A 9,800-nucleotide genomic window follows, 5' to 3' on the forward strand; every position below is an offset into this window, starting at 1 on the left:
CAGGCGTCTGAGTAAAAATTTATCATAAAAATTTAAAATTATAACAATTTCATTTTATATCATTAAAAAACTAATATTAATGGATAAAATGGTGATACTAATTTGCCAATATTGTTATGATTTTAAGTTTTTAAGGAAAATTTATACAAAAATAAATTCAGATGTCCAGGGCTAAACTTTTAAAATAAATTTACATCTTAAACCCAAAAAAAAAAAAAGGAACTTCGGAATTGCTGACCAGAATAAAATGTTAGATCATTTTTTTTCCCTGAGCATTCACTCTTCGTCCCAAGTAGATTCATTTCTCGTCAGATTGATAGCGTGATTATGCTATTTTATTTTTGGTGAAAAAGCACAATTAAGCCTCTTTTGTTTACAATGTAATGAGCTCGGAATCTCTACAACCAAAAATTTTGAACTCTGATTTTCAAAATTGACCCCCATAAGTTGATGATCGTGGCTAATACCAGTGATTGGCGGTGGTCCGCGTTGACGTTGCAGTATTTAGCTGCCAATGATAATTAAGGAGTATTTAGTCTATCCAAAAAATATTTTTAAAACGTTTTTTCACACAATATCAAATAAAATTTCCTTATATACTCATGTCATTATAAGATTATTTTTAAAATTATAATTTAAATTCTACCAAAACACTTTTTTTTTTTTATAGGAAAGGGATTAAAATACCAAAACACGCTTACTGAGCGGCAATCAATGATGGTCGTGGAGGAAGACGACAATACTCAAATACTCAAAGACAGGCCAAAGTTTTTTGGTTCCCAGGAATTTCAGGCTTTTAAGGGGGTGTTTGGATTAGAAATATGGTTTAGAAGTGTTTTACGGATTACGAAGTAAATATGTGAAGGAGATTATCTCGTTTTATGGAAAGGTGTGTTTCTGAAACTATGGTTTTGGGTTTCCCAAACACCCCCTAAATATAAAGCAGCCCTCGCGCCACGAAACGAACCCGCAAGCCTGGACTCCGCGGGACCGCCCCACAACACAAATCAGGGTGTGATTTCACGATTAATTTCTTTATTTTTAATTATGTTGTTTTTTATATTTCTTTTATAATTTTTACGTTATATACATTTAATATTAAATATATAATACTTTTTATCATTAATATAAACACTAATTGACTAATTTAGAAAAATTAAAAAAAGTTAGTTAAATTAATTGTTTGTAATAAATAGATTATGTCTTATATTTAAAATCAAGTTAAATATCAAACCAATTCTTATATTAAGGACAAGAAATAGTATTACTCAATACAAGTTATATTTATTTCTCATCTAAACTGATTTTTTCATTAATCTTCCAAAAAAGTTTCAATTTATCAAACGGACTTATTTCAAAAGCCAATTCAAATATAAATCACATTATACTAAAGTCAGATTGGAAAAAAGTTACTTCTACACCGTTAAGGGGGTGTTTGGATGTTCCTGAAAAGTATTTTTTCGTCAATCGAAATAAATTCCTCTATATATTTATTTTATATATCATAAAAACACTTTTAAAACTATGATTTTGATTCTATCCAAACACTTTCTTAATTTTTTTTTTTCCTCTGGTATGTTCTCACCTGTAATTTTTTCCTGGCCAATTATTCTTGCCCGGAACTTTTTTTTAACCAGCATTTTTACCTGGAAAGTGACTGAGATCTTTAACTGTGAACAACATGACGACATAATCATGGTAGTATTTATCCTATGCTGACAAATTTCTAGTACCTTTGAAAACCAAAAAGGCGCCGTGATCCCGAGCTAGTTTGAATCAATGGAGGCAACAGGTGGACCATTCGTGAATTCACTTGAACCACCAGACAAATCCATGATAGCTGGAATAATAGCATGATAAAGGGTAATGAGGAAGAACCCTCAAAGTGGGGGAAGGAAGGCCAATCCCAATAAGCGGCAGCACTTGATTAACGAAGCACTGCCTACTAGAACGCCATGAAAATTCCCCTTAAAGAGCATACACAAAGTCTTCGATCTTGAGAGTTCAAAAGCCGATTTATTTTCTTTTGTCTTTATCTGTGTTTTCATTACTATTTATTGACTGAGACGTCAGACCCTTCCTTTCCAGTCCCGCCATCGCAATGCTTTCTTCATTCTCAGTCTCTTTGAGCTAGACAATGCCGGAGTTAGGGTTTCAGGAAGCAGCGCCGTCTGGTCGACCTGGTTTCAGGCCTCGCGATACTAGCCCTGACTCCGTCATTTTCACGCTTGACTCCAACTTCAGCCTCTTCTCCTCTGCTTCTGCAAGCGTCGATCGCCGATCCTTTGCGTCCGATGCTCATGACCATGACTCCTTAGCCTCTGAAATCTCCCCGGTACTTCTCACAATGATTGCATTTTCATTTTCGTTCCTGCATTATTTATTTACTGATTTGTTTACTTGTATGTCGTCTTATGACATTTCGTTCTCATCCAGCAAAGGAGCTTCACGCAGTAATTTTCTTGAACTGCGGTTTCTGTCATTCAATGAAAAGTAATTAGTCACGTAATCTATGTGCTTCTTGCTAATTTGAACTAAAATTGGTGAAAACGAAGTTGACATTGAGTTTCTATGTCTCTCGGAAGGAAGAAAAACGACGAAAGGATCTAATTCTTTGTTTTCGGATAAATAAACGGTATCCCACCGTGCGAATTGCGATGGCACATGTGTGATTGGTCAAATCTTAGCTAATTACTTTGAGATTCGCCCAGTTTCTAGTGTTGATTTCTTGGATCTCTTGCAGCATTTGGCAGGCCATGATTATGAGATTTTTCACGAGAGTTGGAGTGGTCCAGATCCAGATCCAGACAAGCCTGCACTGCACAAGAAGAAGCACGGTCGTCTGTCTAGAAAGGGAGAAAAAGCGAAAGGTACGCTTTTGTTTTGTTGGAAAATTTCAAAATCCGCAAAGTGACTAGGCCCGGCCGGTTTTTAAATTTGACGTGCCCACTGACTTACTATCCGTCTCCTATTAATTTCACGTAGTTCAAAAGGATGACAGCGATGCTGGTGATACTGAAGACGGAAATCAACTCCTGCAATTGGATTCAGCGAGGAACTCCTTCTCTCTAGCTCTCAAAGGTACCTTTATCGCATCACACAATCCGAAGTAAAGCCTCTTCGCTCTGGTTTATTTTTTAGTCTCGCCTATTCACTTTACTTCTTCTCTTCTCTATAAAGAATGCCAAAATAGGAGAAGGTCCGAAGCTTTCTTGAAGAAGACAGACCGGCGAAGGCCTGCTTCTTTAGATCTCAACAATGCGACCGGAACTTCTCCTCGATTGGGAAACATGAGAAAGAATTCGGTTTATTCCCTAAGATCTGACGCTTTCCCTAGTCCTGCTACACCTGATTATCGAAAAGCGAGTGTTGCGATGCAAAAGGGTTGGAGCTCCGAGCGAGTTCCCTTGCACACAAATGCGAGCCGGAAGCATGTCGCTGGTGCCCTGTTACCTCTCAATAATGGAAGAACGTTGCCATCCAAATGGGAGGATGCCGAGAGATGGATTCTCAGTCCCGTTTCAGGAGATAGCACGGGGCGGGCTTCGCTTCCTGAGCCCCAAAGGAGGCCAAAGTCAAAGAGCGGTCCGCTTGGACCTCCTGGTGCTGGTTATTATTCACTGTATTCGCCGGCAGCACCAATGTTCGAAGGGGAAAATGCGGGGAATTTCATGGCTTGTTCTCCATTTTCAGGTGGTGTTATCTCAACTGATAGCTTGACAATTCAATCCAGTGACCCTCGTGGAATCCTTCCGATGCAAGCAGAATCTTGCATGGCCCGCTCAGTTAGTGTGCATGGATGCTCTGAGATGCAGGGCCAATCATCAATGCCTTCCCAAGGTACTATATTCAATGTTCCAATCTTCCTTTCCATTTTACTTCAATGTTAGGTGCTTGCAATGACTATCTTTGAAGTTTGGAACATCGTCGAATATTTTTGATCTCAGAGAAAGAAACTATGAGGATCATCTGGTGTATAAGAGCTGAGAAGGATTGGCTAAAACAATTTTGCGTGGAATCTAGTTATCTAACTTTAAATGAACCTCGTGCAAACCCCCTAACGCATGTCAATATTTATTTGATATGCAGAATCTAACGAGTCATCATAACTATAAATGATGGTTTCCTTATATGACCACTCAACTGTGCTTCTATGCATCTTATGTTGCTCTCTTGCCCTTGGTTCTAGCAGAGAAAAAGTTTGGCGGCTTCAAAGATGCTGCCACCAATGTATCTGGTGCTATTTTAAGGAGGGACATGGCAACCCAGATGAGTCCAGAGGGTAGCCAATGTTCCTCTCCCAGCACGAGGACATCATTCTCTGCCTCCACACCATCTGTCCTGCCCATCACTGAATTGCAGGGTGTATCTTCCTCTAAAATGGATATCAGAGATGTGCAGGTTGATGAACGAGTCACCATGACAAGGTGGTCCAAGAAGCATAGAGCCCTCTTCTCAGGGAAAGGCTCAGAAAATGTTGACAAGCGGAAAAAGAAAGAAATAAGAGCTCATTCTTCATCTTGGGACCTGACTGGAACAGCAAAGACTCACTCAAAGTATGTCTTGTTTTTTATTATATTAATTTTATGCAATTTCTTTTGTTAAATGAGGAAGAAAATGATACAGCAGGGCTTTATTAAACTCATGAATGATTACTAAATTGCAGGTCACAGTAGTCTAGGAGTTTATTGTGATTTGGTTACTAAATTGGCTATAATTTATTAGTACTGATATGATTACTCGAGTAATCAATAATCCATCTTCATCCCCTTCCCAAGGGTGTAGAAGCGGACCATCACAACAGCATCCTGCATAATCAAAACTAGAGAACTGAAGTTTATAAAGTTCTCTGATCTGACAGTATCTGCCACGAGAAAAATCTCGCAATATCCTACTTAACAGTTGTTAGTGCTATCTCTATCTCTAATGTTAGTAAAATGCCAGCTTTTTTTTTTTTCCCTTTTTGTTTAGGGCAAAAAGGGAGGAGGCCAAAATCACTGCATGGGAAAACTTGCAAAAGGCAAAAGCTGAGGCAGCGATACGGAAGCTAGAGGTAACTCTCTAATAACATATTTCCTTACCATCAGTTATCGGTGATAATTAAATTAAATTTCCCTCGTTTTCCTTAACATAATTTTGTTAATCCTAAGTTAGCAGATTGTAGCATATTTCCTGCTAACTTGACTATTGTGGGTCAGATTGTATGAATGTGAATTTTGCTTGCAGAAACAATGAATTATTATAGTCATTATTTTATTTGTTATTTTAGATGAAGTTGGAAAAGAAGAGAGCATCTTCTATGGACAAGATCATGAGCAAGCTGAAATCAGCTCAAAAGAAAGCTCAGGAAATGAGAAGCTCAGTTTTAGCCAACGAGGCCAACGGACTTGCTGGAACTCCCCACAAGGCCATATCATTCCGTGGAAGTAGCCACATGGGTTCTTTGGGTGGTTGTTTCACCTGCCAGGCTTTTTGATGCACAGTCCAGTATTGTTAAGTTCTCAGTTCGCCTGATGCTGGGCAAATTTCCCTGTAAAATGTAGAGTTCAAACCTTGTCCTGTTTCAGAAATTACATCATTGTATGCTTCTGAATGGTAAATTTTTGTCAAATGGATACAGATTGCTGATAGGTAAACAGATGTTATTAGCTAGATATACAAGAATCATTTTCACGCGTTATTAGACTGTTTTGACTTTTCAAGCAGAGGCAAGTTATTGCTTTCTTCTGTCATATTATCCATTAATCCTCAGCTTTCCTTTAAAAATATAAATAAGCTGCAGTTTATTGTCGTCTCTGCAACTAAACATGAAACTTCTACTATTGACATCCATGTTTGGTCTGAGTGGTTTTCTGAGGGGTTCAAATGCGTCGGATGGAGGATATGAATGAATAGTGTGATGCACAATGTAACTGGTAAATTAGTTTGATCGCCTTTTTCGCCCTATATAAATTCATGATGCATGTATTGGCGCGGCCCAAACTCTATGCGCGGTGTTTTGTAATTTTTTCGCCCAATTTTCCCGTTGAGATGTAATCCATCTATTATTACAGAGCAAAACGTCTCTACCGTTTGTCTTACAATTATAGAGACTGAAGTGCATCAATTTATGTTATTGCTCTCTCTCTAAACTTATTTCCTACCAAGTTTAAAGCACCTAATTTCGTTTTGAGAGAAGCTTAAGCAGTTGTTGCGCTAGAAGAACGCAAGAGAGCAGGTTAGAAGGGCGTATGTCGCAATGGACATGGTAAAGGTTAAAGCAGGAAATAAGGGTTGATTGGACGGGGTTCTGTTGAAGTTGGATCCATCATGTGTTACTAGAAAGTTGGGTTTAGTTGGGTTCATTTTGTGGCCATTTCGGTTTATAGAATCTTCTCTTCCTGACTCATTGTTGCTGAATGCATAGGAAAGGCAAGCACGGCCCAAAACAAAATATAACCAGGCTCCTTCAAAGGGTCTTAGCCCAATTTTGTTTTGTAAAAGGAAGACGAAGAAGAAGGATCTTTCCATGGCAAACAAGGCCTTGACTAATCCAATCAAACCACCCGACATCAGTGTATTAAACTCTCGTTGAGTGTTTTATTGGTATCTCACTAATTGCTCGCGTTGTGCCATTCATTACTATATCAGCTATGCATTTGTTCCGTTTCTAACTTTACCAGTCACTACCTCAGCTGTGAGAGGACCGAATAGACAGCTTTTAATGTTCGGCTCAAAAAGAAATACTCTGCTTGTTGGCAATGACCGGCGACATCAACAATGCAAAGCCCACACTTCATTTCCCCATCCCCTCAGAGAAATGGCAGCGGTTTCAACTTCTTTACATTATATATAAACAAACACCAAGAATTAATTAAATTGGTAAGGAGTCGTTCATAACTCATAAAGTATAAATTTAAATCTCACTGTTGATATGAGAACATTATTGATGCACAATTTGTAAATATTTTTTGAGTATGAAGATATGTTCTGGTCCAAATAAGTTCTTGGACCTAGCTCACTTATAATTTTTTTGTTAAAAAAAAAATATATAAATAAAGTGATCTGTTTGAATTTATATTTTTGTTTCTATCCGATACTTGTAATTAATATGTGTGTTTTATGTTTTCTATTAGGTGCTAAATATAATTTGGGTCACTTTCTATCTTTTCTTTTACCTTTCATTTTCCTTTGTCATGCTCTTATTGAAAATTTCTCACTCCAAGCTCAAAAGTCAAACCCATGGTCTCTCTGTGTTGGCGCCTGGGGCAAGACGGTCACATGGGTCTTCTGACAGCTTTCTCTGACCAAATTGTCTACTCATTTATGGCTCTTCTCCACGTATTTATTACTCTTCCACTCTCAGGTTCAGTTCTATAGAAGCATCAAATTCTGGAATTCTAAAGTGAATATGGCATTTCGGGTCTTGCTAGGAGTTAGGACAATCAATTAACAAGGGTACGGAGACAAAGTCTTTTTTTTATCCCCTGTTTATTTATACGGTATTGAAAAAAATTTATTGTATGTATATATAATTTTATCTCTTATTTATTATTATATTGATTTTATTTACATCAATTATAATATACATTAAATAAAGATAATAAAATTTAAGATTTTTGTTTGTTTGTAAAACATGCTGAAAATACCTTATAAACAAGAATAGAGAAGTATTGTATTGAATATCCGACGTGGACATACACGTGAGATGACATGGCTCACTCGAGTTGACCATGTAGATGGAGATCACATGTCAAGGCATTGACAAGAAACGACTACTCATCGGCCTTCCCTGATTGTTATTTAAAAGTTTTAAACACCTGTTAGATCATCACGTGCACTTCTCGTGCATGTTCTGTCCCGCTTCTCATCTTTTATTACCCTCACTCATTATCACACACAACTCCATGCACTTGCCCTCTAAAACTCAATCCTGTCATCTTAATCATTTCCTGCCATATCCTCAAAGTCACAGCTACCTCCGATCGCAGGCAGTATCGAATTTTTGGTGCATCTATATATATATTCAACAGTCTACTCCCGTGCACCCTGATCTCCACCAACACAAACTATATATCTTCTGTCACTTTAGATTGTCCAGGCGCACGAGCCCACATTGTGATTGTTCTTCATTTCTTATTAAGAAATAATGAAAACTGACTTTTCCCGTTTTCTAAAACAATCTTCTGCGTGCGAATGAGCTCCAGATCTATTTGAATGAAGAAAGAAACCAAGAAAAGCTACACTGGCTAGAACCGGTGCTCAACTTTGACTACTAATAACAAAACTGAACATCCCAAAAAGGGGAGTACAAGCTTACTGTGTATAGATAAACAAGAACAGTCATGCGCGCGCCCACACACATATATATGAATGAAGAGAAAAACTGGAAAACTCGAAGTTATAATATTTGAACTTATGAGTCTCAGCAAAAGTGGTTCGGGTTAGGAGGAGGTTGAGAAAGCTTATGCAGAGAAAGATAATTAGAGGAAGGATTGGGGGGAGAGGACATGAAGAGAGGGAGTGGTGGTGGGGTATTGTTTGAGGTTGCTCGTTGGAGGGAGTGAACCTGGGACTGCAGGAATTTGAGGTAGTGAACAGCTTCGTCTAACATAGAGGCGATGTCCATTTTAGTGCCACCTGGCACCAATCTCTGCAATATCCTTATTCTCTCGCTGATTCTTTCTCTGCGATGGCGAGCCGCCACGCTTTGAGGGTCCTTTGATATCTTGACCTTCCTCCTCTTTGGAGGCTTCACTGACTCCGGGTCTATGTGTATTGGCTGCATCGCTGCTATCCTAAATATCATCTCCCTCATGGGGTTCTTCCCTCTTTCCGTCAAGTCTTGCTCTTGCTGTTGTGGCGTAGGGTTTCCCAGCGACGATGATGTGCTTGTTGTACTTGCGAGTGACCACCAGTTAGGTTTGCCGATCGCTGGTGTAGTTCCACAGAGCTCAGGTGGCGGCACAGGCAAGCCCGTCGCTTCATAATCTTCGATGTAATGAGCTGCTGAGAACTGGGGAGGCTGCGTCGTCGAGTCCATCTGATCTTGCGGCGACGCCCATGAGAATGACCCCTTTGGCCCATCTCCAGTGCCACAGTCCATCTATATATGTATGGTTATAGCTACGAGCTGAGAGAGGTATATAAGGAATTAAAATATCAGACACAAACAAGGAGGAATCAATCAGGGGGATAGAAGTTGTTTGAGAACGCAGGCTGAAGGCTTAGCAGGCTGCTGCCCTACTGGTGAGAAAAGGAGAAACGATATGGATGCTGAAAATATCAATATAATAGTGACATTGGAACAGACTGGCTGGCCAGCTGCACCAAGTTCCTAAGGAATTGACTTTATATATATATATATATATATATATATATATAGTTGAATTGAATGTCTACTGTATATTGTGCAACAAGTGGCTTCACGTACAGTGACATGTACATTGAATAAACGCCATCGATTTATTCTATATTCTGATATATGTATGGTCACAAATGACGCTTTAATATTCTTATTCTTTGTCAAATTAAGAAGTTTAGCCTCATCTTGAGTGTTTTTAATATATGTATATGCTTCCTATTGCGGAAAGAATCTTTCTTTGGTATCAAAATGAGAACACGGGGGGTTGCGTGTCAATTATTGCGACCTCAAACAGCATTATTGTATGGTCAGGGTCTCAGGGAGGGATGCCATATACATACATATACATATATATATATATATATATGCGCCGTCGAACTTGACGGAGACGGAGTGATAGAAGATATAGATATCAGCGAATAATACGTTTAATTAATTAATCTGCCATACAAATTAC

At 38.6% G+C, this 9,800-nt stretch overlaps 2 protein-coding genes across 3 annotated transcripts; one reads left to right on the forward strand and one right to left on the reverse strand.

The window, feature by feature from the left end:
• Positions 1 to 1,944: 1,944 nt before the first annotated feature.
• Positions 1,945 to 5,768, forward strand: LOC114729669 (uncharacterized). 2 transcript variants are annotated; one of them, XM_028916706.1, is made up of 7 exons: positions 1,945 to 2,335; positions 2,744 to 2,870; positions 2,986 to 3,081; positions 3,181 to 3,840; positions 4,190 to 4,556; positions 4,972 to 5,053; positions 5,270 to 5,768. In XM_028916706.1, exons 1-7 carry the CDS (start codon positions 2,138 to 2,140, stop codon positions 5,474 to 5,476), a joined length of 1,737 nt encoding a protein of 578 aa, XP_028772539.1. In that variant the 5' UTR covers positions 1,945 to 2,137; the 3' UTR covers positions 5,477 to 5,768. The 2 variants fall into 2 exon arrangements, with proteins under 2 accessions (XP_028772539.1, XP_028772540.1); XM_028916707.1 differs by having other exon boundaries at positions 4,193 to 4,556.
• A 2,539-nt stretch (positions 5,769 to 8,307) lies between these two features.
• LOC114729666 (transcription factor HEC1-like) lies at positions 8,308 to 9,045 on the reverse strand. Its single transcript, XM_028916701.1, has one exon. It carries the CDS (start codon positions 9,020 to 9,022, stop codon positions 8,405 to 8,407), a length of 618 nt encoding a protein of 205 aa, XP_028772534.1. The 5' UTR covers positions 9,023 to 9,045; the 3' UTR covers positions 8,308 to 8,404.
• Between the last annotated feature and the right edge of the window lie 755 nt (positions 9,046 to 9,800).

The sequence above is a fragment of the Neltuma alba genome, unplaced genomic scaffold (genome assembly GCF_004799145.2).
Source record: "Neltuma alba isolate B1F8T4 unplaced genomic scaffold, ASM479914v2 tig00012663_pilon, whole genome shotgun sequence".
Classification (NCBI taxonomy): domain Eukaryota; kingdom Viridiplantae; phylum Streptophyta; class Magnoliopsida; order Fabales; family Fabaceae; genus Neltuma; species Neltuma alba.

Bases quoted from the DNA above. Each gene is read 5' to 3' on its own strand.
- LOC114729666 (XM_028916701.1), bottom strand. From the start codon at position 9,022: ATGGACTCGACGACGCAGCCTCCCCAGTTCTCAGCAGCTCATTACATC.
- LOC114729669 (XM_028916706.1), top strand. From the start codon at position 2,138: ATGCCGGAGTTAGGGTTTCAGGAAGCAGCGCCGTCTGGTCGACCTGGT. The intron at 2,871-2,985 runs GTACGCTTTTGT...AATTTCACGTAG, and splicing joins AAAGGGAGAAAAAGCGAAAG to TTCAAAAGGATGACAGCGAT. The intron at 4,557-4,971 runs GTATGTCTTGTT...CTTTTTGTTTAG, and splicing joins ACAGCAAAGACTCACTCAAA to GGCAAAAAGGGAGGAGGCCA.